This window comes from Clupea harengus, chromosome 22 (genome assembly GCF_900700415.2).
Source record: "Clupea harengus chromosome 22, Ch_v2.0.2, whole genome shotgun sequence".
In the NCBI taxonomy this organism is placed as follows: Eukaryota; Metazoa; Chordata; class Actinopteri; order Clupeiformes; family Clupeidae; genus Clupea; species Clupea harengus.
The window spans coordinates 7,707,750-7,735,667 of NC_045173.1; the positions used below are offsets into that span (position 1 = coordinate 7,707,750).

The window sequence follows — 27,918 nt, forward strand, 5'->3', positions numbered from 1 at the left end:
TAAAAGGTAGACACTACACTCGTGTGGTGAGAAAAGGGTACTGCATGTAGCATGCACCATGACGTTATTGGCTAGTCATTCTAGTTCGTGAATGCTAGCCACGCTATCAGTGTAATTTTACAACATGCAAGAGACTTAACTTAAACAACTAATCGAATTGGTTACCTGTTCAATGGGTCATCAAATATACAAATAGTTAGCATGGGCATGGGGGGAAACGATAGAGCGTCATGGATGGCGTGCTGACAGTACTTATAGCTCGCGTACCCATAGAACGTACAACAGTAACGGTCGGGTAGTAGGTTCTCAACTGACTTCAGTGCATACTGAGTATTCGTTTGAACCCTTAGCTAGCTAGTAACGTTAACTGATCCATTGTGAATTACAGCCTCTATATTAGCAAGTAATGGTAAGCGAACTAGCTGACATATCACTAGCATATCACATTCTTCTCATGTAGATTGTGTACGTCTGTGTTCATATATGTTTTTATTGATATATTTGATCAGATTGTATTTGTATGATATATATATATATATATATATATATATATATACATCCACAGGATTTGCAAGGAGGCGACGATCTCAAGATGGAACCTATCATTATTAAAGGTCCAGTTGTTAGGAGCAAGCAGTTTTTGCATCATCTTAACAACGTCCTCGACCTGTTCTGGCTGAAATACAAGGATATCCAGGCAAGGCAGCATTATTTCTCATTTGGAAACCAACACAATTATGAATTAGATTCAAGCTTAATTTAAAGGAGCAGTAGTCAACATAGTTTTACTTGTCGTAAAAGAAAATGCTTCAGGACTTACAATTGTGTGACTATGAAGACATGATGTATCATCAGGGGTCCCTAATAATGTGCAATTTAACGTCACCCTCTCGGTGTCTCTGTTTTAGTCCTTTTTTCTATTTATTTACAATGGCTTGACCTTATACATTGTATGGATGAAAACACCCAATGCAAATTGTCAACATGTCCTGAAAATACAGGAAACATTCTCAACTATTCTGGGGGGGTTTTTTAACTAAAGAAAAGTGTGTGATTAAAACGATCAAACCCAAATGAGTGAGAGAGAGGTAAGGAGGCATTCCCTTTTATCCACACCTTCACAGGGGTGGACAGTCAGGTAATATTACACCACCCACTGCTCTCACACTCACACTGCAAGGCCAGCTGTACAGCTTACAGAAATACAGTGGCTCAGTATGCCTATTACAAATGCTGCAGCGTCCTATTTTCTCATGCTGTCCTGGTCTGTTTTAACATCTGCTACATCACTTACCATGATTGCTAGTTCTAAGAATTGACAGGACAATGCTATGTTAATATTTGATATGTGTAACTCACTAACCATTGAGGCAAACCACATTAGTCATGGAGCTAATAATGACTAATGATTACACTGTAGTTTTTACAGTGTCTGGTAACATACAAAAACAGTAGAAGAAACCTTTTTTGAAGGACACTGGAATGGTAGAAAGGGAGCTACCTGGCTAAGAATTTACTTTTACTTGTTTTCTTTTATACCAACTTTAAATCCAGATTTGTTTTCTTTACCATCTTTCATCCAATCATGGATAGGAAAAATAAGCTGCCAAGCTATTTTATATTGGAAAATATGGAGGAACAGTGCTGTAGACTTTGGTGGGGCTCTTAATTTACTGGTTGAAAATTGTATATCATCCTACATTATTTGTTACATCAATCAAACATAATAGATATGACATCTCAGGTTCTTTAGTTCATGTTGTGTCCCCATTATGAAAACCCCCACAAATACTCATCTGTTTAATGTAGGAAAGACGGGGGACAATGATTGAGTCACTACCTGCTTTTGCCTGTGGCGCAGTAGAGAATAATGACCTCTTTTCACTGCAGGAAATTGTGTCAAAGGTATTTACACACTGTCAAGATATTACATGATATATGATTATATTTGATAGATGGTTTTAGATGTGTGATAGCAATAAACTTGCTCTATCTACACAGACTGATATGAAATAGGTTAAACATTTAAAACCCATTAAAAAACTGTTGATTAATTCACTTTTAACCCTCTTATTTTGATCTGGGGAGATGGATCTGAACTCTGGAACCTATGATGACATCAAGGTCATTCACAGGGCCAGTGAGTTAGGCAATATTGAAATGGTGAAGTACCTGATGAAGAAGGGAGCGTCTTTGCAACCGGTAAATCGCTTTGGCGAAAACACCTTATCCCTGGCCATCAAGAACAGGTACTTGAATGGTGATGTGAGAGTGGTGATGTGATTTTTTTCACAAATGCTCTATTGAGACCATAGTAATTCTAGACCGTTGAAAAGAGTGTCATTAAGAAAAGCAAATACATTTTTCACAAAGGCCTCACTATAGAAAATGAAACTGGGAATATGTAATAGCTTAAAATTATATTATGCAATAATTGTTATTGGGCTCCCTCTACCGTTTTTACACCAGTGTGCTTTGATCATAGCCATATAATTTTGTCAACAGAATTGACTTGCATGATAGACACCCTGCCAAAGTTGGCCAGTTTTTGTTATTGTACTGTACAGAAACTACTTACTGTGCAATCATTTAGTCTGGAGTCAGACAGTCTGGAGTCAGATACTTTAGGACCTTGTGCACACTATTAGTAAGAACTGGCCATTCAAGCTGGACATTGGTTGAGTTTAAAAGAATAGCAGACACTGCTTTCCTTTCTGTTTTTGCAGGCATTATGGTCTTATCAAGTTCCTGATTTTGAAGAAAGCTGTCCTCAAAATCCCACCATTGACAGCCGTAATGCGTTTGCAACAGTGAGAATTTACCATTGTTGTCCCATGTACATTCTTGTAATGTATCAAAAGTGAACTGCTGTAAAGAAATCCATAAATATCATACCAAAGGTACATAGAACATAATTCATGCCAAAAGTAGCCCCTGAGTTTTAGATTTTGGGTCAGCTGAGCTTAGAAAGTACTTCCTTGCCCCAGTCTTTTCATTCAGTGTTTGCTCACAAGCAACTGTGTACTGTGTTCTTTCTCTCCCATTCTGTCCCTATTGTGTCCCTCATCACTCTCAGAGCTGTAGCCAACAGGGATAGTTCCTTACTGCATGCTTGGTTCCTGGGTGGGATCGACATGGATGGAAAGGATTACAATGGCCGTACGGCCATGCACCTGGCTGTGCGCATGCGTGACAGACAACTTGTGAAGCTTCTGCTGGGTTATGGGGCCACACCTTTGGTGAGCTCAGACTACCATCTGCTGTCCATTATAACACTAATGCGTGTAAACATTTCACTCATGTTTGTTTGTATTGACATCCTTGTATTTTTTATTTTTAAAGTAAGATTTTAGGTAACCGTTAAAGAGCTACCTGAGTACCTTCTTACTTGACCATGTCATAGGAGAAGCAAGAATGGCTATTTTGGTGTAAAAAAAAATCTAGCTTGATTGTTGGGTGATGGCAATGTGTTCAGTACGTATCAAATATACACCTAATTTGACTCTGTGCTAATGGGAATTCAAGATGACATGTAGGTTTTTACCATTTTTGAGGTATTTTTCTAGGTAACAATTTCCTGTAACATCTTCAAATTCATTTTGTTGATACGTGGTCATATAAAGGAGAAATGTACACACCTGGTGTTCCCACTAGCTGCCAATGCTAGTTTCATGCTCCCAGTCCGAAACCCCACGATAATTGTATACATCATCAAAATACATCATGCTTCTTTAAGCAAAGCTTTATATAAACATCACATTATGGACATGTAACTTAATGAATTCCAATGCTTTCCCTCATCTCGCAATCTCAGGAGAGGGATCTCTGGAACCAGACCCCACTGGATGAGGCTCGCATGCACAAACTGGATGAAATCTTGGCTCTCTTTCACCCACGTTTCACTGTGGAGTTTCCCAACAAACAAGCTTATATGCAGCATCTAGAAGCCCAGAAGCAAGCATCTGCCGAATTAGATTAACACTGGCCCTATTTGAAAGGATAGTAGGTCATAAGTATCCTACCACAGATACTGTTCAGAAATTGAAATCGATTTTTAAAAAAAAAATTTTTAAAGCCATGTTTCTGAATAAAATGAATTGAACTCTGATTTAGATGTAATCAGAGATCTATATTATAAAATGATCAATAAAGCTCTGATACTCACAAAAAATGGTTTCTGTGCACAATTTGTGACTGCATTTGCATGAAAATAAATTGTTTACTTTAATCATGCCTTTAACAATACCACAGCACTTGAACATGGGAAGACTAAGACCAAGTTGTAGCCATGGTAAAGATGACTGATTGACTGATCACAGTTTTATGTTAGTCGGGAAATGATAAGAGCATGGACAACTACTGAATTAGCTACAGACTGAATGAATAGAGAGTTAACTGGTAACATTTCTTATCTTTGACACTCACCTACAGTTGACATGGGAAAAAAAATGCAGGAAACCAGTGGAAAAATACCAGGAAGTTGTCTGCTGAGGTTGTCCTTGTTTTTAATAAACAAATTAGCATCATTCTGTGCAATTTGTTTCTACAATGAGTTTCTTTTTCTTTAGGGTGACCGATCTCAGATATGTGATTTCACAGATCATCTTCAGAGACTAGGATTTTTTTCTTGCAGTTAATTGTTATTTATATGAAATATCATATTTACTTTTCATAATAGGTCTAGAAGGGAAGTAACATCAGGAGAGAGCAAAGAGAGTAGGATAACACCGTGCCGTAAATGCTCAGTTGATCAAGACTGCAGGTATAATGTTTGAAAGACTCAAGAACATTGCTCACAGAGGGAAACAGCTTAAAGGCGGCTGTTTTTCTTCCTCCCAACCAATGATGGCACTGACTGGATTGTTCACTCTTGTACTGGTTTTCTTTGTTCAACCTCCATGGCTCAATGAGTTTGTGAAAACACCGACCTGGCTTATTCAGTTAATGAGTGAGAACCTGCCTGGAAAAGTCCATGAGTGCATGGAGATGGTCTTCGGAGAACAGCCAGTGAGGATTTCAGTTGAGGTAATGTAAGCCTGCAATGTGCAATGTGCAATGGTGTTACACTTTGATGTACCATTTAGATGTAAACTCATAAGAGGTAATACTTAATACTACACTGAGTCTTTCATTTCTACTGGTGGATTCTATGATTTGCATTTTGTTTTGCACTTTCTGTTTTTCAGTGGACTACAGTGGTGATGAGGTCTCTGATAAAGATGATAACATTGGCTGTAACTGAAATCATTCAGTATACTACTCCATTGTTGGAATCCATGGGAATTGAAGGTGAGAAGAGGCGGTGGGGATGACACGTCTATGTTATTCTTGCAGCATGAATATGTATGCCTGACACAAACAAAATTATCTATTTGTGATTTGGGCATGCAGGCTGCAGTAGATTGAAATGAGGCAAACCTAAATGGCTGCAGCTGTTCAGCTATCTGATTCGTGACCCTGACAACCCTCGTGATTTAGAGGGATGATATATTTTAGAAATATATGCATAAAACACACACACTGGATAATGCAGACCCAGATCCATGTTAATTTTTTTTTTATAGTAACTTGGCTATTTTTCCTTTGCAAAGCCATCCTTCATTAATCAAACAACAACAAAATGTGTGCAGGGGTAACAAATGTGAGTGGAGCATTTAAGGTATATTTCCTCTGGTTCTCCATTTCAGTCAGGCCCATGCAGCCTATCACTCCGGAGGAGGTAGAGATGGTCACAAAGGGTCCCCTCCTGGTCTTCGTCCTCTTCTGGTGGTGGCGTTGGACTGTGATGGGACGACTGCTGGCTGGCGTGTTGAAGAGATTACTGGCTCTCGTATGGTTTTGTGTCAAGGTTATTAAGATAGCTGTCAGGATATTGTAGAGGCAAGAAGAAGATCTGGTACTTTGATTTGCTCAGTTTGTGCCTTTACATTGTTGCTCATTCATGATTCCTTATGTCCACTAGGTTCAATGGCTGAGCTGTGATCAGATTTCTTTAGTCAAGGCTATGAAATTTTAGATGAAATGCCAAAATCCCATTTACCAATACCTCTACAACTAATACTTCTTTTTAGTACTGTTTTTGTGTAATTATCATCATATTCTGTTACTGACGTTAGCATAACAAGAAATGATATGTGTTGAGAAATAGGCAAAAACAGTTTAACTGGAATTCATGTTTTGGAAAAGTGGGCGTGTAGAAATTTGCTGTCAAATAAACTAATCTTTGTATGCATGCAAATGTACAGGTTTTATCATATATGCACTACAGGCATGAGGAGCACTTTTGTGTAAGGTTTCAGGATTTGCATCTAACCTCTTCCTGCTAGAAAGAATTTTGCGTCTGTGAAGCATTCAATGTGAAATAATTTGAGATGTACCCGCCAGCAGCAGCACTACATGGGACTAAGGCACAACGTGGTCACAGCAACCTGACCTACTCAAGAGCATAGACAACCTCCCAAAGCAAACAGTTCAAATCATGATTTTATTATTGTTACAATATTCCCCAGAAACCAAATAGCATGGAAGTTTTGGTGGATCTTCACCACAGTGGATGTTACACTATGGTAAATGTTTTTGAATAGTTTCAGGGCATGGCTCCAAACACATGTCTGAAGCTCAGTGTAAATACATCTGCAGAAAAAAATACTTTTACGACATGTGTGGGTCTCAGCATTCAAATATCTTAAAATATCTTTGCTGTAATCATAGGTATATGACCAAAGACTGACATGACATGTGCCAGCTCCACTGTGAATAGCCAAATATTTGCATATGACTTCCTCCTGTGCTGCAGTACCACCTTGAGGTTTTTATGCGTAATGACAAAGAGACCAAATTGGCTCAAATAAGTCAAAGTACATTACAGTTGACGTGACTGTTGTAGTTGCGTTTTTTGGTCACTTTGTATCATTGATGGCCCATTACTTTCATATGCAGCAGTAATAGTGGGAAAATGTCTTCAGCGACACCTACATCTATGTCTTTCCTTTATACATGTACATTTCAACGCAAATGCTGTACTGCACCACTGTTGTATAGTATAGTTGGTAACAAGGCTGCGAACAAGGCTGAATACATTTTCAGCAAAAATTTTAGAATAATCTTTATTATTTCAAGTGTATAAATTCATTTAACTGTCAAAATACAGCATCTTTCCATCTACAGTGATCTACATTTTGTCTGGTTTTGAACTGAAAGTTAACTGTTTTGAACAGAGTATCTTAATATCTGAAAAAGAAGCTGTGGTCATTGACTGCATTTTTTGTCTAAGCAATGGAAAAGTATCCACAGTTTAGTTCACATAGTCTATTGATATGCTGGATTTGTCAAGTGTTTTGAGAAAGTGTACATGGTATTGAACCAAGTGTGAAAATGATTGGAAAAAACTGTAAGATCCCCAATGTAACTTGTCATATTAACAAAGATTTGTTTTGGCAGCAATTCAAATACGTTTAATACCATAGTGGTTCAAAAGTCTTTTTTTTCTCTGGAAAACCGCATTGTTTAACTCATAGACATATATAGGCCTCTATATGTCTATGGTTCAACTGGTCAGCTAGCAGGCAACAAGAAAACAAGTAGCAATTCAGCACTTCCTGCTTCTTCCTGCTGCTTAATTCTGGGGCCCCATGTGTTATATCGTTATCTAGTGGACAAAATACTACGCGTACATAGGATACCCTTAACTTAGGTAAACAATACATTTTAATGTAACTGTGTTCATGGTCCTTCAGTCCTCTCTGGTGTGATGCATTACAGCACAGACAATTGGACCATGACAATGTATGAATACTGACAATCTAACCTCAAAATAACTTAATCTATGCAAAACTATAATCATAGTTTCTGCTTTCAATTACATACTAGCTTATAATACTGTTATGTACATTTTGCATAAATGTTTATTATACTACTTCAACTTGTGTGAATTTTTTGTTCAACTCCTTATCAGCAGGTGGCAGTGCACGTCATACTGTTCCAGCTGGAGAAGGGAAATGTACAAAAGAAACTAGATCGTTGATTTTTTTCCAGACTGGAACTTCTTGCTAGTAAAGGAAGAGAAATGTGAGGAATTGTACAGCTGTATTTTTTTATTTGCCCACATTACACTTTCTTTTTACCTTGTTTACCACTTTCTTTAACCAAGTGTATTATTAACACTTTCGTGCCACCTCGCAAGGTTACAACAGGGAGTCACAAAAAAGCTTGGTTTGAGAATGGCTAAAATTACTTGTGAATGGATACTTCTGTATCTTGTTTTGCATGCGTCAATTTCATTATGCTTGGTTGCATCTGCGCGGCAGGAGGATGCAAAGACGGCGCCCCCAGGCGTGCTGCTAACGTTAAGAGAAGTTCTGTCAGACCTTTCAGTGGACACTCACGGTTACCTGGTGTCCCTTATCGGGAAACGGGCCGTGGATACCTCACTTCAGGTTAGTTAACTAATAGACTGATATTTTATTTTCATGTATTATATTACTCCGTAGTAGAAGTTCGTCTGCGCCCTGCATTCAAACTATTTTCCTGTTCCAAGCACACCTGATTCAACTCCGTGTAATTACAATCCATTTGATTAGCTGAATCAGGTGGGGGACAGGAGCCAGGTTGAAAACCCTTGCTGTATTGTGTAGGCCTAGCCCATAGTCTGATATCAACGTATGTCTTATGTTCCAGTGATCCAGTCTCAGTCACCATACTGTTCATTCATGAATTGTGCTCTCATTGAGTTATTCTTCCCATTCTTTCCCACACCCAGTGTGTTAGAGGTGCGGTCAAGTCGTTGTCAGAGGATGCTGCCAACATTCTGAATATTATCTCCCAATACATCACAGAGCTTTTGAGCACCACAGGAATTAAAGGTAGGCCTATCACTCGCCATTTTACGAGGCTAAACAAACCTTTGAAGCCGTGTGTACAGGTTTTTCCAGCCTGGACTTGAATGACCTTTACAGAGCAACGCAGTACTTAGACACTCCCTTGTCTCACTCTCTATTTTTTGGAATGTCTTGTGAGTTAAGGACCAAATATGCTGTGTGAGTGAAGTTAATATTCTTATGAGTTTGGAGTCCACACCCAAGTTTCTTTCAGTCAGAGCTAAACATTCTAAACTGAAGACCATTGGCTCCTTACCCCTGCATGTTTTTTTTTCTCCAAATTCTATCCTTCTGATCTTACAGTCTGCGAGTTTAGTCCCTAAATGATCAGGGATATTTGCTCATAGACATAGGGTTAGGCTAATCCTATATATGGCTATGGATTTGCTCGTTCTATTTGCGTATGCGCAAGCGCCATCTGAAATATCGTCATTTTTGGCGAACAACACTGCGCAAGGACGTTCATGAATTGTGTGAATGAGTTGACTAGCTACCAGGCCCGGGGTGGGTAATCGGGAGAATCGGGAGAGTTCCCGGTGGGCCGCTTCACTTCTGGGCCGGTCGAAAATGTATTTTTTTGACATTTGTCACGTTAGTCCATCTTCTCTTAAAGTAGGCTAGACACGTTCCGCATTCTGACACCACAGCCTCTGCATAGGTTGTACCATGCGAGGGAGTTCTCCCCTCCCAAATAGAGTTGGTTGGGTCCATAGCCCGTCTTTTCCAAAAAGTTTTCTCAGATATTAGATGTGCCAAGCTTACCGAGATATTTTATACATGCTGTAGATGCTGTTGCTGCTATTCGCAATGTAACTGTATACTGTACTGTGAGTTGAACTGTAAACATTAGTTCAATATGCCTCTTTGTTGAAGAGTGGGATACGTTTCAAATGCTTTATTTATTCATTTATTTATTTCTGCTTTTGTTAATTTATCAACCTATCCTATAGTGGAATATTTTTTTGTTAACTTCTCAGCTTAAGTGGATTATTATTTAACCTTTACATTATTTGTTGAACCATGGTATTAATTTTTTTTAAAACTACAGGATAGTTTATCCAATTTCCACTACCATGGACAAAGTGGGCCGGTCTTGGGCCTGAAATTCCCGGGCTGAAAAGTGGCCCCACTCCGGCCCTGCTAGCTACTGTCACCGAAAAGATAAAGTGAAGGTTTTCCCCAGTCACTTACCACAAGCTAACACTATGTTATTATTTCGGTTAATATTGAATTGCCTTTGAATAGTATAAAAGGGCTTTATCAACTGAATAGTGTTTGGGGAGATAAGTAATTAGCCTATGGCTCTAGATGTTTACCAGAAGTAAAACCAGTTGGTTATTCCTTCGTTTCTTATACTTATTATTCTTTGTACCGACTTCTGCGCTTAATTCAGCTCGAACCGCTTAACTTAGAAACTTCGTTCAAACTTTGACGCGTAGGTCTTGTAAAGGACTATGTATTTTTCTAAACTTTATACGTTTTAAAATATTAAAGAAAAACTAATACAATTTCTCCCATTGACTTACATTGGGCCATTATGACATCATGATAGGGTCTTTAAACTGGCTTGCACCTGTGCTTCACTGATATGTTGATACTGATATGTTCTGGATATGTTGCGCTTGCTAATGAGAAAATAATCCAATTGCAGTCGTTTTTGGAAAAGTTGTTGATGTTTCACCTTACAACAGTAAAATTCCTACTGATCTTATTTGTTTAATTGTGTAGATAGTTACACAAGTGTCAATCAGTTCCAAAATTCAAGTCCACCAGAAGTCACTATTTAAGGGCTTATTGTAAAAAAATGTCTTCCGGGGGAGCATGACCCAAAAATATAAATAGCTAACCAGCTATTAAAAAACGAATGCATGGTCTTTGGTTCAATATGACCTGAAAAAACCCGAAATAATACATTGATGTAGAACTAGCTATATGAGCTGCTCTGTCTCACTCAGAGTGTTATAAACTAGTCAGCCCTTTGCCTCATACGGTACTCGTACTCATACTTACCTGATAGAATGTCTTTTTCAATAAAGGTTATTTTATTATTGCATTGTATGTTTTTCTATGATGTATCAAAACCAAGTTTTTTTTTTTTACAATATAAAAATACCATGAAAAGATCAGTGGTAAAAAAATAGCTAACTTTGTTGGGGGAAAAAAACTTAGGGGTGCAAGGAACCACTTTCTAGACCAACGGCGGAACATGGAGTGGGTGAAGACTTCTGCGTGTTCACCTGCCTGCGCTTTGCTGTAATATAATCCGTAATGAAAGGACCCTATCTTGGTAAACCTAATAAATCTGACCCGACTGAAATTAGGAACTCAGCCTTAGTCCCTGCTCTTTTAATGCAATAGTATTACCCATTAGGTAGGCTGACCTGAGGTCATTACATCTGGATACCTACAATCTGTTATGACAAATACCTTCCCTACTATTAAGGAACTGGTTTATTCTAGGAATAGTGTTGCTCAAGATATCGCCACAACCATTTTCTAGGTTTAGGGGTATTCCACAGAGACTAACTCTGAGGCTGCTTTGCCGTCATGGATTGCAGCACTTACCAGCATGTTAGACCTAACTGGTTCAGGTACTGAGTGTCAGGCTGTTGCGCGAGCTCAGTATAACCATTTGGTCCAGTGCAGAGCTGAAAGGCAATCCATCACTGTATAATATGATGTAACAGTTCTGACCAACCTAGGTGATTAGCAAGGCACCAGAATCACTGCTTTTTGATTTGAAACTAATCTTAGTCATGCGTTGCGGTATCAACCTTCCCTAGTAATATTTCTCTTGTTAATAATTTCACCAGAGGCTTGACAACAGTGGATCAGAGAATCACAATTGATTTGTCAGGTGCAAGTTACTAATTCAAACTACACATTCAAACAAATCTAAAATGAATGATCCAAAGTTACAAATACCTAAGAACATTCAGAGGGTATGGACATATCTGGCTGCTCAGAGGATGATGGCTACACCCTGTGTGGGAGTCTCTGGCTACAGAATACTCAAGATGCTTTTTGCCATCTTCCCCTTATGTATCCAGTTTAGTTAATGATGAATGATAAACAGACGTAGGGCAAATCGATCAAATGGAATTTTGTGTTTGTACTTATAGGGATCACGCTATGAGGATTTATGAATGGAGAGGTTTGATACCTCCGGAGGGGGTGACCTGCAGCCTACAGGGATCAGGACTCCCATGTTTCTGAGATCTTTATTAAAACGAATCTATTCCGTTGCAGGACTGAGACCACTGTACCTTTCAAACTGAGACCATTCAAATTAAACCAAACATGATATAGACATCATCTTACAATGCTATACAACGCTTAGTACCCGTAATTCCACTTTCCTGCCCTTAGTTTTATCCTTGTGTGGAAAGGCACAGGCAGAGAGATGAAAGCGTCAGGAAGGGTGTGAGAAAAGTCAACCTAGTGGAACCTAGTGGGGCCATGCAAGACATGTTCTAACAACTGACACACACCTTTCTACTGCAGAGTAATGTAAAGTCCATCTGTATTTTGTTTTTGTTTTTAGAAATGTACAGCTTTACAGGGGCATATGCTAGTGGTGGCATAGGCTGGGGTGCATAGGCTGAAGCAAACAACTATATTCATAGATGTCATTAGTGTTCAAAAGAGGTTTCATCTTTATTTTTTTCTGCTCTAACCAATTTTGAACATTGAAAGGTTTGGGTCGTTTAAAAGGTGGTGCTATAGATGGGATTCATGACAGGATGGTTTATTTTCATAAATATCTTAATCTAAACTGTCTAAAAACAGCATTTGTGCTATCTTGGGAGACCGAATCATAGTTTTACCTATGTTCTATTTTCCACACATTCAGCGGCCACTAGAGAGAGAGAAAATCAGCTGACTGTAAACACCTATTTGGTTAAATTATACGCAAGTAATTGTAACACTGTCACAGTTATAACATAAATTGAATCCCAGGTCATATTGACCCAAGGGTAATAGGTGTTATCTTTTCTTAGGACAGTAGGGGGGTTAAGGGTTTGGAATGGAAACACTCTTTCTAGACAACCTCGAGTAATAGTGTAAAACCACAGGACAAGTGAGAATGTATTCTGTAGCCATAGTGCAGTGTTAAGATGGCAGGTCTGTGCAAGCCTAATCTCTGCCTTTTCATTGTTCCTCACCTTAGTTCAACTACCCTTCAAGCAAATCTCTCCCGAGGGAGTACTCTTTGTAACCCAGTGGGCTCTTCTGGCTGTGATTGGCTACTGGATGCTGTCCTTGCTCTTACGATTGGTAGCTGGAGCTGTGTGGAGGATCCTTTGGCTCCTGAAGCTGGGTGGAGCCTTGGTACTGTTTGGGTGGATCCTGAGCGATACAGATGCCAGCATGGAAACCAGGGCAATGTGGCTGGCAGGGCTGGTGGCTGCCTGCGTGCTCCTGGGTGTGGGGCCTCGTAGTGGACTGCAGGACCACACCACCAACCTGGAGGAGCAAGTGAGACGCCTAGAAAAGCGGCTCAGAGAAGTGGAACGCAGGAGAAAAGAGGAGTGAGTTTTGGAGCAAGACTGAGGAGTGAGTGGAGAACTAAAGGAATTATGAGATGTTATGAACTGTTGCCCAATGCATGGAGCACTGGTCTGACAGCTGGACCAAGAAGTCAAATGTGCACAAGGTGCAAAACTCTTGTGGAACAATTTGAATACTTGTATAAAACGTTCCCTATTTTGAGGACAATAATGGCTGTTGGAAACGGATGGAAAATTTTAATATGGGCGGGGCAAAATATTCTTCTCTAGCATGGAACAGCCCAAACACAATCACTCATTGCCCAAGTGTGTTTTATTTATCTACCTCAAAGTAAACATATATCCTGGTATGCTTTTAAAAAAGAAGAGACTTGTGTGTCTGGGAAGAGGTAGCAATTTATCCAGCTTTAATTAAATTCTCAGTAAGCAGTGAACAAATGTCATCCATGATATCCCGTCCTTTTATGGTTTGCTGGCATTTGGGTGCTCCATCATGACAATGTGCACGCTCACAGCTCACAAGTTCCTTGACAGTGAGTCTCACACAGCATGTCATACAATATTACAAGTGTAGACCAAATAAAAAGAAAACACAAATGGCAGAAGGGTTATCCCAATGGGTTCACATAGTTTCATATTCAATCCAGCTTGTCCAGTCAAATGTCAACAGAATGTTCATTTTAACAGATACAATATAAAAGGTGTCCATTTTGCTAAGTAAATCTCCATCCGGAGTCGTACGCTTGCAGTTAAACTTTCCATACAATTCACAGCCTGGAGCCTCTGGGCCCACTGGTCCACGGTAGGTGGGTGGGGCCTGAGACAGTTTACTGTGATAATTTTGTGGGCAATTAACATCATAACTCTGATCATATACAATTAGTTTTTCCCTAGCCCTCTTGAAGGTGTAGTTCCCAAAATCAGCTGTTGTGGGTCAATCGAACTGTCCAAGTTCAAGATCTCACGTATCTCCCTCTTCACCTCCTCCCAGAACTTCTGCAATTTAGGGCAATCCCAGAAAATGTGAGAAAAGTCCCCTATTAGACCACAACCTCTCCAGCAGAGAGGGGAATACTTCTTGTCATACTTAGCTATTACTATGGGTGTTTTAAAATATCTCATCCTTAGCTTCCAACTAAATTCTCTCCAGGTTGGACTACTTAAACATTTGTGCCAGGACACCCAAGAGCTTTCCCATTCATCATCTGCAATAATGGTGTTAGCCTCCAATTCCCATTTACCTTTTATATCCAATGTGTCGATAGATGTATCCATATGAATTCTACTGTATGAACAGGATATTATATGTTTTGATTGAATTCAATACTCAGCTATCTCCACACAGTACTGTTCAAAATTCCCTGGTGTTTCCTTAATGTTGTCCTATTCCTTGCGTGTGGTCAAATAGTGCCGAAGTTGGAAATATCGGAATAGATCATTAGCTTCAATACCCTACTTTGCTTGAAGTTGTACGAAAGCCCTGAGAGTCGTTCCTTCAAATAATTGACTTATTGTGGTCAAACTCTTCTCCGCCCATCTAATAAAACCACTGTCTAATTTAGCAGGCAGAAAATCACAAAGAGCAGCCATTTTTGTTGCCCTAGATACAGATAACGGTAGGTTTTAATACCTGTCTTATTTTCTTCCAAACCTTTGATGTATACTTAACCCGTTAATTTAGTATCCTGAGTTTACACCATGCATTTGTCGTCAGAAAGGGGAGGGCTGAGAGTGATGTGTTTACTGAACTTTGCTCTATATGTACCCATTTTGTATCCATATCCAATCTCATCCAGGAGACCAGTACTCTAAGTTGTGCTGCCCAGTAATAACTTCTGAAATGAGGCAAAGATAAGCCGCCCTTTTCTTTATGTAAGCAAAGAACTTTGAGTCTCACTCTAGGCCTCTTGTTCTGCCATATGAATCGGGAAACCAGCCTATCTAAGAGCTTAAAAGTAGATACCGGGACAGCAATAGGAAGAGAACAAAAGAGAAATAACAGCATTGGCAGAACATTCATCCTAATGGTTTCTACCCTCCCAACCAAGGAAAGGGGAAGCATCTCCCACCTTTCCAAGTAATTTTTGATCTGGGAAATGAGTTTGTCATAGTTTGCGCTGTATAATTTAGAAAAAAAATAGGAGTCAAAATCACCCCCAAGTACCTAAAGCCTCCCTTTGACCATCTAAATCTCACAAGTCTGTCCAATTGTGTAGGCCAGCTTCCTGTAATCATCATTGCTTCCGATTTCCCCTTGTTAACGTTATGTCCTGAAACTTCCCCATAGTTCCTCAGACATTGCATAACCGCTGGTATAGATGACAATGGATTTCTTATAAACAAAAGAATATCACCCGCAAACAACGATATCTTATGCATCATGCCCTCCTCATCTGCTATACCTTCAATTTGATCATTACCCCTTATTAACTCAGCCAGCGGTTCGATATTCGTTTTTTTAAACCATTGTCACTCCCCGCCAGCCGGATTTGGCTTCCTGCGACTTCTTCCTCTTCCCCAAGATGAAGTTCAAGCTGAAGGGTCGCTGTTTTGACACAGTGGAGGAGATACAAAGTGCATTGCTGATGGTGCTGGATCTGCTTAAAGAACGGGACTACCAATGCTGAGACCAAACTTACGCCCTTGCCAAACATGATATAGCCTCTGTGTGATGGGCTATATCAATCTCAATAAAAATAATGTTAGATTGTCATGAAATCTAAGTGAGCAAAGCACTTTCTTTTTTTACGGGCTCAAAATCACATAGGTTAACAACAACCTGATTAACAATATAACAGTGAGTTTGAAGTGGTAGGGCATTTCAAAACAGGTCCAATAAACTATAACAGGTTAAACCGGATTTTGATCATTAAACAGCAGTTCTTAAATGTGATCAGGTTGTCCCAACTTAAAAGTCTGTACTTATGGAGGACTGAACAGTGATGGTGTGCTTTAGGTTTTTTGTCAAGTATTTGAGAGCCTGTTTATAAAGAGACATGACTGGTTTAAGGGTAGTGGATTTGGCAGTAGACCAGGTGGGTAAGCAGTAGTTAATGTGAGATCAAATCAGCGAGAACATGTACATTTTAGCAGCCTCGGTGGACATGTGATTTCTAAGATGCCTAAAGTTGGCCAAGGTGAATTTAAAATTTTACGTGTTTTTTAAAAGTAAGTTGTTATCAATCAAGATACCAAGATATTTGTATTCCTTCACAATCTTGATTCTTTGATCAGAATGGTAAATCGTTAATATAAAGACTGAAAAGAAGTGGATCCAGGATAGAACCTTGGGGAACACCTGTAGACAGATTTTTAAAGTCGGATAATACATTGTTTATTACAACACACTGAGTTCGAGTTGATAAGTATGATTTGAAACAGTTGGATGCAGAAGAAGAAAAGTTACACTGATCAAACTTAGACTGAAGTATGTTGTGGTTGACCGTGTCAAACGCTTTCCGGAGATCTAGAAATACTGCACCCACAACTCCTGCTCTATCCATAAGGGACTTGACCCTTTCAATAAAATAGACCGTTGCAGTCTCGGTGGAGTGATTTGATCTAAAACCATGCTGCATGGGGTGTAAAAGCTGATTAGAGTTAAGATGATACATAAGTTGCTCTACTGCTAATGTTTCCAAAACTTTGGACATTATGGGAATATGTAATACATATAGCCTATAATGAACATGGTTTAAGAGGAGGCTCAACCTTTTAAGCTTTGTGGTTGTGATGAAGAACTTAACTTGTCGCTCTCACTGGGTTGCCTGTTTGGATTATTCCAAGTATTTTCCCCAGCACTCTCAAACTGAGTGTTTTAATGAACACAGAACAGATTACTTCAAAGTCTTATATAGTTTCCCTCCACTGGTCTGGTAGTTATGATGGGCAATAGATGAAGTGGTTGTCAAATTACTCTAAAAAGAAAGCTATGATTCTCCGATTGTCTAAGGAGGTCAACTCATTTGCCTAACTGCGTATATAGACTGATTGAAACAAAGAGTGTGAGGTCAAACATGGAGCAGAGAAAATGGCCAAGGAACAATCTTTTGTATAATTTCTAATAAATAATTTACATCATTTGTATTTGTTGTGCATTTTTTTTTGTTAAACTGTATATACACCGGAGAGAACCTACACTGAGATGGATCAAACATTTAACAATGGCGCGTTTGAAAGTTTGCCAAACAAATGGGTTGGGTGTGTTCATTTGTTCATCCTACATATTGTTATATTCCAAACTGGATGGACTTTACTCTTTTTTTTAAGGTTTGTGAGGGGTGGCACTTCTGCTCGGATATTTTAGTCTTGATGGTCCACACTCCCATATCCTACAGCTTTGTGAACTTCACTCTGCCTCTAAATAACCTCCATTCATGCTTACAGTCATAATACAAATGATAATGCAAAAAATAAACACCTTTTATATGAAAGCGTCAACAGTGTTTGCACTTGGCCTCAAGGCCACATTGTCCCTGTTTACACAAATGGAAAATGGCACAGTTGTTTTCATGTTATTCCTACATGCATTAAATATCAGACATTTTGCAAGCTTGAGCATTAACAAGAAAACTAAAAAAACATTACACAACATGGTGGTTTTAAGCCTTAAGATGCGCCACCATTAACCTGGTGCCCCCAGACCAAATGCCCCAAGACACCATATCGCCCCGTCATATACCAGTACTTTAATTCAGTTGTTATTTCTGGATACGAAAATTATGTTTTGCAAACAAATACATGACAAAACACCTAATTCAGGAGGGTGGTCAGAAACTGGATTTAATATATTTAACATATATATATATATATATAGATGTGTGTGTGTGTGTTTAGCTATACAATATGGGCTATTGTGAGAAACTGCAATAGCATGAAGCAATGACTTGGTTTCAGTATTGATTTAATATTATGTGCAGTAAAACACATTACAATGAATGCATTCATTGGAAAAAAAATACATTACATGACATTCCATATGTCTTATGATATGGCATAAAATCCAAGGGTTTTCATATGTGCATAACTTGTCATCTAGTTACAGCTTGGCTTAAAACATACAAAGCTAAACAGTGCTTACAGTAAACACACTATAATCTATGGACACACTAGTCTACTATGATACACAGAACTGCTGACTCTATAATACATTAAAGATATGAATAGTTTTCTAAATGAAGACTGACACTTGTCCTTCAAATGGAATACATATGAAACTACATGTTGTATCAAGTCTGTTTCTTTGAATCACATGAAGTGTGCTGAAGTTCAAGCACAAAATTCTGCTGAAATCCTGTAAATGTCACACCTTTTAGGGGAATTACCAAGTGTGTTTTGTAATATTTGTTGATATGACCAATATAAATTGAATGAAGGCCAATAAAGGGTGTTTACACACTCCAAAATGAATCAGTTGCACTGAAACATAAATCAATAGAAAAACACACAGCAACAATATAACAACAAGTGAGTCAAGTAGGAGAGGCTGTCAAAGGGTAGATCTGACCATCTGTTCTGTAAAAATCCCAAGGTGGTGTTAAGGTGACATTCCTTGGCAGTGTTTCCCCTCCCCTCATCTTCATACAAAGAATTGATGACATTTCAGAAGGTAACATTTGAAAACATGGTTGACAGCAGACAGCCTGGTTGTCTTCAGCCTGCAGCTGTCCCTAAAGAAGCAGTTTAGACTGTGATGTGTAGATGAGGCATGGGGTAGTCAGCAGCAATGGTCTGATACGTTCAGAGATGCCAGTCCAAGCTGCTCCAAAACATCCTGTGTCTTTACTTACATTATTTGTTTTATAGTCCATTACGGTCCACATACCATTCACGCCAGTTGGATTGTTCTGACTGGGTAGGAGCTCCTGGTTGACTAGGTTTGAAGTGGAGAAGGCACCACCCAGGGATGGCCATTGTTGCAGGCCCACTTTGGTCTGACAGAAACCATAAGGTGGTTATAATTCTTGTTGAGTTATCCATGCTGGCTGGATGACATTCTTGAGCAGGACAACAGTCATAAAAGCAAAGTTAGTGGGAATCTAGAAGCTTAAACATCTGTTGGCATCATCAGATGAAGGCACAGATCCTGCACTAAAGGAGATAGTGATGTGACTTCACATACTGTTATACGTGTATATGTTGTATTCATCTCAAATCCGAAAAATCTACCCTGTTGTTGTGTAATAACAGTTGCAATGGGAGTATAACATTTGTACAATGTATATTCCAGTTCAGGTGTGTATAATTGGTCCTAGTAACATGAATGAACAACCATATACAAAATGCACTGTCAATGAGCTTACTGCTTGGTTGAAAGCACTTGATCTGTCCTGAGAGGTTGACAAGTGTTGCTTGTCTCTTATTGGCTGAAGCAAATATGAGGTGAATCTGAAATTATGGTATGTCCTCAATAGAATAAGGCAAGTTTTTTTAGCTACTCTGTGCCACTTAATATAAAACCCAGACAAATGAAACAAAAAAGACTTGACAAGGATAAAGCTTAAGATAGCCCCACCACTTTGACCCACTTAAAATGAAAGAAACCAGTGTTACACCCTCAGAAAAAAGACTAACTTGTTTAGTAGAAAGATCTTCTTGCGACCCTCTGGTACACTCTTTTGCATGATCCACTTTCTAGCAAGGAACTTATGAAAAAACCTTTAAGGCTCCTGAAGTAGAAACTTTAGAGGTTCTCCCAGTGAGAAGCTGAAAAGCCCTTTCTATAAGAGTGTGGAGGGTGCTTGGTAATCTGTCTGGTGTGCTACAGAAAGACTACAGGAAGTTGAAGTTCTTTCCTGAGTCCATCTGGAACTGGGAGGCCGTGCCGGATGAATGCAAGATGTCCGATGGAGGAGCTGAACCAATGGGCTGTCCATCCTAATTGAAAAACATTGAAGTGAGAATGTGTCTGACTGTGTGTGTGTGTGTGTGTGTGTGTGTGTGTGTGTGTGTTTGTGTGTGTGTGTGTTTGTGTGTGTGTGTGTGTGTGTGTGTGTGTGTGTGTGTGTGTGTGTGTGTGTGTGTGTGTCTCTCTGTTTGGTGTGTGTGTGTGTGTGTAAGAGAGACATCATGTAAAACGGCTGTGCAAACTGATATGAGGAATGTAGGAGACTCTTACAGTAATGGATGGTGAGGATGGACACTTGTGATGGAATAATGTAGACAGGTGAATAAAAAGAAAAGAAACAGAAGGGCAGGTGCATACCTGAGGCTGGGGTGGAGTAAGAAGGGGAGCAGCAGGAGCATCCATTTGGTTGGGGGGAGGAGCGCTGTATGTTACAGGAGTGTAGCCCTGAAATCACGCATTACAGTTAAGTTATACACATACATCCCTGTATGGGATATTTATTGATATGGGTATGATATAACAATGTTAAAAATAAACCCTCCATCAGAAGGGAATATACAGTATCCATTGCACACCAACGTGTGTAAAACACAGTGGATGGAAGGTAGTGTGGTGTTACTGCTTTCGGGTTGAAAGCAATTGAAAAACATTATATGTGCAGTGGAAGGGGGTTGGACTCGAGGAACCTACTGGTCCAACTGCAGGATTGTACTGGTTGGGTGGTGGTGGGCCATTGTACTGGTTGGGTGGTGGTGGGCCATTGTACTGGTTGGTTGGTGGGCCATTGTACTGGGGTGGTCCGCCTGGTCCTATAGGAGGGGGGTATGCTGGATTCTGAGGGTCACAGCCTGGTTGGAAGCCCTTCAAGAGGAAAAACACACGGGAAAGGAGAAAAGTTTGAAGTTAAATGACTTGAAGAATATGCTGCTAGATTACACAGTGCACTGTCTTCCTAAAGTAATGGACCTTGTGCATTAAAATGAACGGATCATTACTTCTCTGTTCGCTTCAATGCGCCTTGGTGAATGTGTTCATATAGGCAGTAGTCTAGTGCCTTTGCACTTAGTATGTAAGTTTGTGCATATTTGTTTTTCTGCACGCTCCCACAAATATGTTGATGGAAAATGAAATATTCACAAAAAAAGAAAACAAGTCTTACAGGGCCTGGAGGCATGTAGGGCTGACCAGGATAGCCGGGGTTCTGTTGAGGCGGCATGGGTCCCCCGGCCGCTGGGTAACCTGGGGCATAGCCCTAAACATGCATTCAACACACCATATTCACTTTCAACTGATAAACCATAGAAATGACCGGAAAAAACAGCATCATGAAAAGAAAACACAACTCTTGTAACATAATGTCAAACTCTTACCGCATTTGGAGTCGGTGTTGGCCCGTGGTAAAAAACCTGAGAACAATATCCAAGAATTAGGAGCCACACAGGTCTGTATAAAACATACCGAGGGCACACATCTGAGTTTAATTCACAAATTGCACTGGTTGTCTCCTTACTTGGCCGCCAGATCCGGGCTGAACCATGGGGGTGGAGGGGCTGTTGTAGGAGGGTGGTCCGCCAGGTGGGGGCCCTTCAGCTTGGACTATGTGAGTGGCAGTAGTGGTGGCCTTCTTGCGGAAGATCTTTTTGCGGCAGCAGCAGCAAATCCCAGCAGGGATCCCCAACAACAGCAGCAACGCCAGTAGAGGATTGCTTCCCGTGTCCTCATGAGCGTCTGTGGTGGGAGAGGAGAAAGGGGTACAGGAATGTGAGATGCAAAGAGAGGGATATGAATGTTTAAAAAAAAAAAAAAAGGGCAGAAATATTTTAAAGATAAAAGAGATTACAGAGAGAAACAGGAGGTAAGAAGGGGCAACTCTGGGTCTGACAGTAACTGGAATTATGTGTAATGAGTCATCAATTATAGAATGGGGCTTGGAGAAGACCATTCAGAACCGTCTCAGACAAAGGGGCTCCAAAACCATTAGTACAGAGCAACATCAAATGTACTTCATTCCCATTAAGAGACTTCAACTGAATTACATGCAGCAAGTGATGGATCAAAGGGTATACATAGCTGACGTTTGAAGGCATTCATAGTTCACTCCAATACCGTTAAATTTGGAGTCAGTTAAAGCCTTTGCAGAGTTTGGGTCATTCCATGACAAATCACCTAAAATCTTACAAATGTCCCACATGACCCTCTCAGTTTTACTCCATATGTTTATCATGTATACCCGTACTTTAAATACTACATGCACGGGCCAAATGTCAGAGCCAAACACCAAAATTGAACAAATATGGCAAAATTAAAATACTGAGGGGGTCATATGGGGACCTCTAGGAGATCTGGCATGGAACTTTTACAATACTTAGACTATCATGAGAAAATACAGTGAGAAATTAGTTTACAGGGATTCTGTAAGGTCAGGTCAATTGAAACAAGTCTTTATTTACTATTCACTTATGTAAGTCAAAACTGAGTTGTAATAAACACCAGCAAGCTCCTCTTCTGCTTTAGGAAAAAGTGGAGAATGTCTCCAAAGGCATGGTAATAGCCTCTTACCAGCCTATCCCGCATATGCAGCTCTTATAAGTACACAGTACCACCCCCTTGCCAAGAATCTCAGTGATTTCTGCTTTCTCTATAACTGCTATTCTATCTCACCACTCATGTATTCCTCCCACCATTCATTTATCTTTCCTTCCAATCTCAATCATGCTTTCTTTCGATAATCTGGATATACCTCTGTCGTTTCTATTGCTGCCAGTTGACGTGCAACTGTGATCCAGTATATTTAGTATTTGACCTAAGTAATTATATTGCTTTTCATTTGTACTGATATAATTAAACAAAGATTTTAAATCTTATTTCAGCTGTCTCTTTAAGCCACAGTCTATTATTAGACACTGCTGGGTGACAGAGGTTAGAGTCAGTGGTTTATAAATGGCCTGTTTGTGAGTGTGCAACCTACACTCACACGAACGGCCTCTGTCACTCATTATAGCGGCCTCTTCGTGGAGGCCCCTCGCAGATTTCTAAGTGGTTTCGGTTACAACTTTCTAACCTCTATCACACAAACATACGATACATCCATAACCATGTTATCAGTCCAAACATTTTGCTATATGTCTAACAAGACTGTTAATTGGTGATGCAGAATAGGAATTTATGAGTTACATGAGGTAAGTCATCTTGCACCATCGTATGGTTTGAATTGTAAATTGTAATTTCCAGTATTGATACATTACTTGCATTGAAACATTTGTGTATTCTAAGTTGAAGGTTCTCAGCCAAATGGCACACAGTTCTGTACTTCTATCTGTACATGTATCTATCCTGATTTCAACCCCTTAAAAGGGCTCACAATAAACCAAGCGCATACAATGGGAAGACTCTGTCTCTGAAGCAGATGCTGAGGCGAAACTTACCAACCAGAGTCATTTTGGTGACAGACACCAGCCGGTCCCTTCTGTCAAACAGCCTGTACCTGCCCACTTCTGACGTGTTCACGTAAGAGATGATGATCGCGTATGAGCTGATTTTCACTCGCCCGGCGTAGTCTGCCAGGTCATTCCCCACTGCTGCTCCATCTCGTACCAAGGTGATGTTGGCAGCCTCCCCAGTGAACACCAGGGTGGCTTCATGCTCGTTGCTACCCTCTAGGTTGATGTTCAGGTCCTCTCCAGCCACCCGATTGATGTACTTGTGTTCAGCTGTACACGAAAAGAACAACAAGAGAGAGGGAGGCAGATGTGTCCGTCAGTCAAACATTTTACATAGATAAATGAAATTAAAAACGTTTAGTTCCTCTCCATCTCACTCACTTGTCACAGCCAGTAGAATGGATTTGGTTTCCTTATGCCAGTGGTCCCTCAGGACGTAAGTGCCCTCGTCATCAAACACTACTTTCTGCAGCTCCCAACGCCTATCCGATGAACTTGATGAAGAGCTGCTACCAGTCAGCCGACCCTTAGTGGGCTGGAGCCCAGTCCGGCTCCATATTATTTCCACACTAGATGCTTCCTCCACAGGTTTGAATTCAAGCCTCTCAGTTTCCTTTGGTATCTTAATAGTAAGCCGACGGCCATGCGCTAACCTCTCACGTGTGGTGTAATAACAATCTGTGACAGAGGAGGAGGGCAGAGAGGTTCAGCATTATTACATGCATGTTATAAGCAGTGATGAAAATACCACTTCCATCCAAGCCCAGAATAAAAAGTTACTCTTCGAGGAAGAGGAATTCAAACATTTACTAGCGAGTGGGATACCATTCCTCTGAATGCCAGAGAAACATGTTTTGCAATCCTGTTCCTGTAGCAGAGGTGGGTGATACGGACTGTGTACATCTCCCTCTTCGACACATTGAGAGATGTGTTGGTGAAAGATGCCCATGGGTACCCATGGGTTTTAGCCTCTTTGCTAGCATGCCTACACTTTCCAGAGCTGCAGGTTTGCATCCAGTGTGGGACTGTGCTTCACTCAAGGCATCTGTACAGCGTGTTTTCCATTTCCTCCTGCTCAAAGTGTAATTACAATGGTTTTATGTGGCTAAAATGAGTTCAGTTTACCAAAAGTTGCATATATGATATCCATATGCTGTACCCTAGTAGAGCAAGCATAGGTGGAAAACATACAGTGCAGGGGTTCCCCAGGACCATAACTTTCACGTTATATTCAATGAAAATACGAGACACCCCAAACATAATCGCAGGCTTCCCCAATTTTATTTGTATGTTCTTGCAGTCATTAGAGCACACACTGAGAGACGTACCCATATCCGAACACCAAACACAGCCTTATCATCCACATGTTCTCCACACTAAACTTGTCTGGAGACCATCACAGTATCACAACCCAGAGGTGGAACATACAGTCCATTCATTTGACATTGAAACTCAAAAGATACTCAATGGCAAAACATGATCAGTAAATCGCAAACCATAGCTTACTTACCCACATTCAGCACAGCCCCCAACAGGAACAGGAGTGACCACATCCTCTGTGTGGTGAAAAGGATAGCACGAAGCACAATTAGCAAACAAACATAGACATGCAGGCAAAACATGGAAAGGTATTTCTTGCTCACAATACTAAACTGATCTGAATCTGAAAAGCCTTAATACAGATACACCCACCAAATATTTTATACTATGTTTATACAAAAATATGAAAACTCCAATAGCGTTATATAGTGACAGCCATAGCAGTCCCTACAGATGAATGGTTCTGATTTTAGTAAACTCACCACACTTCACAATTCATTTTGTCTACCAATCACGAAATGTTAAGCTTTGATGGGTCCGTTTCCAGAGCACAGCCATAAAAGATATTTAACTACGGTGCATTCTTTAAGCTAATGCCAGTTTAGAGTTTCTCCTGCGAGCTAACTGAGAATCGTTTAACTTCACGAGGTTTCACCCTAATAAGTATTCAATGGTCTGCTGGAAAAGCCAGCTATTTTTTGTATATGTACAGGTAAGTCACAGAAAAGCAAAAGCCGACTGTTTAAACGAAACATATTAGCATATAGCATTAAGACTTTCGTCGAGCCCGTGGGAATGCCACAACAAGGCGTGTTACTTACTAATCAGCACTAGCACCGCAGTGGGCAACAGGCATAGAGTGAAGGGAAACACTTTTGTAAATATGCGACAGCAAAAACGACTGCCTACCAACACAGGATGTCCACTTCGGCGTTGAAAGATGAGTCTTAATCAAATATGCCTTGCCTTTCGGTCACTGTGACTGTAGGCTTGCCACAATGCCTCAATAATAAATCAAAAAAGAGGGCGGTGCCTCTGTGGCTGGATGGAGTCGGATTCTCAGCAAAGGAAATAGCGCGTACTAAAGTCGTAGGCTAGACTAATTAGTTTAGTCGTGGAAACAAGAATCTCCTGAGAATGTTGAACTCCATATGTAATGTGAATCTAAAATAACTACGACGTTCCATAGTTTTCAATGGAAACCTTAAAAACGGTACTCAGCCAGACGCATACTCCACCTTTTCTCATCTCACCGCCGCACGCGATGAGCATGGCCCCATTACAAGCTACAAGCTACAAGCTACGTTCACAAACCCAAACCAGCAAATCTCTGTTGCAGACCTGAGAAAATGATACTATGTAGGAGTTACAATGACTCTACAGGCTACAGCACCCTGATTGACAGTGCGTTTCACCGGGTCACACTCATGCACTCGAACAAACAGATAAGGCGAAACACTCACTTGATATTGCTGCCTTTCACTTGCTATGTTGCAGTTTACTCAGTAACCAGTCAGTCAGAGGTTATCGTTAATAATGACCGTTGTGCTTACTCGTCGTCTTTTCGCAGCCTTCAAATATAGACTTAGCTAAGCTATGTGATGATATTGCAAATGAGACCAAGATATCGTCGCATGCCATCGCCCACCATTCGAATTCCCCAGACGAATACTTCTCCTGAGCTGGTTCACGTCACCTCTTACCCGACGGGGGAAATAACAGTGAACACGAACAATTGATGTCACAAATTTGATGAAAACTATTTAGCTACTACAATTTCACAATTTCGCTTCAAATATTATAGAAGTATGAGCAATGATATAAAGCAGTTTATATTTAATAGGTCTAACTTAATTATATACCTACTTCTTTAATTGTAGTCTTCGTTTGAGGATTTTCTTTAAAATCAAGAAATATTCCTTAGAATATTCCTTAAAATCAAAATCTCCACTTTGCTAGGTCCTGTTGGAAGTAATATTATGCTTTCAATGTTATTTCTATGATCTTGGTCTCATTCAGATGTCTTTCAGTTCAACAAGTAAATTATCTTATGTCCTCTGAAATATCTCATTTTTAGAGACAACTCATTTTACTTGCAAGAAGGCCACTGATTTAAAATGATTAATAATCAACATTATAGGATTAGTTAAGTTCTAGACTATAACCTAGATGAATTAGGCTATTTGTTAGACGCATTTATCCGTGATTTACAAATTCATATAAACATAAATTAATTTAAAATATTACAAATTATTAATAAAAACACAGCAATAACAATATTTTGTGATAAGATAATAGCCTGATAACCACAATAATAACTTAGCCGCAAGCGGTGATCATCAGAGTGCTAGCAGTATGTGCGAAGCACTCCAATTTGCAAAAGGTTGAAGGATCTGACAGCTTCAACAGATGAAAGAGGACATTGGCAATTAAATAAATGTGAGCAAATGGGGCCAAGTTAAGGCACACCAAACATCACATTTTTAGGTTAAGCAGATCTTGAGATGATTCATTTTTTATTTTGTAGCGCCCTCTATGGACAAAAATCGCACCTAATGCATCCAAAGACATTCCTGATGACTGATATTTACATCAGAAGATATTGGCCAGAGTTATTATGGGCCACGCAGAGGTGTAAAAAGTACTGAAATGTTGTACTCAAGTAAAAGTACAATTACTTTGATGAAATTTTACTTAAGTACAAGTAATATTACCCATCTAAAAATGTACTCAAGTAAAAGTAAAAAGTAGTTCATTTAAAATGTACTTTAAGTAAAAGTTACTTAGTTACTTTCAACAACTTGATCGGGGCCGCTCCTATATAGTGCAAAAAAGGACAAGGGGTCATAAATCCAATACAAAAACTAGTTATTTTTAATTAAAGGAAATCTTTAGAAATATAAGTGCAATGACATTAAACATGT

General features: G+C 39.8%; 3 protein-coding genes across 4 annotated transcripts; 2 read left to right on the top strand and 1 right to left on the bottom strand.

The window, feature by feature from the left end:
* Positions 1–2,088: 2,088 nt before the first annotated feature.
* Positions 2,089–3,353, top strand: LOC122128663 (L-asparaginase-like). Its single transcript, XM_042703096.1, has 3 exons — positions 2,089–2,249; positions 2,727–2,810; positions 3,077–3,353. The coding sequence occupies exons 1-3, from the start codon at positions 2,089–2,091 to the stop codon at positions 3,351–3,353; spliced, it is 522 nt and encodes a 173-aa protein (XP_042559030.1).
* Positions 3,354–8,011: 4,658 nt separating this feature from the next.
* On the top strand, positions 8,012–17,469 carry tmem109 (transmembrane protein 109). Its single transcript, XM_012836958.3, has 3 exons — positions 8,012–8,435; positions 8,759–8,861; positions 13,048–17,469. Exons 1-3 carry the CDS (start codon positions 8,220–8,222, stop codon positions 13,410–13,412), a joined length of 684 nt encoding a protein of 227 aa, XP_012692412.1. The 5' UTR covers positions 8,012–8,219; the 3' UTR covers positions 13,413–17,469.
* An 804-nt stretch (positions 17,470–18,273) lies between these two features.
* On the bottom strand, positions 18,274–26,693 carry wu:fc21g02 (cleavage and polyadenylation specificity factor subunit 6). Of its 2 annotated transcripts, none has more exons than XM_031559764.2 (10): positions 26,458–26,693; positions 25,185–25,230; positions 24,056–24,352; positions 23,660–23,944; positions 21,745–21,962; positions 21,605–21,640; positions 21,394–21,486; positions 20,925–21,095; positions 20,592–20,678; positions 18,274–20,263 (listed from the first exon to the last, which is right to left on the bottom strand). In XM_031559764.2, exons 2-10 carry the CDS (start codon positions 25,225–25,227, stop codon positions 20,159–20,161), a joined length of 1,335 nt encoding a protein of 444 aa, XP_031415624.1. In that variant the 5' UTR covers positions 25,228–25,230; positions 26,458–26,693; the 3' UTR covers positions 18,274–20,158. The 2 variants fall into 2 exon arrangements, with proteins under 2 accessions (XP_031415624.1, XP_012692379.1); XM_012836925.3 differs by lacking the exon at positions 26,458–26,693 and adding an exon at positions 25,904–26,408.
* Positions 26,694–27,918: the final 1,225 nt, after the last annotated feature.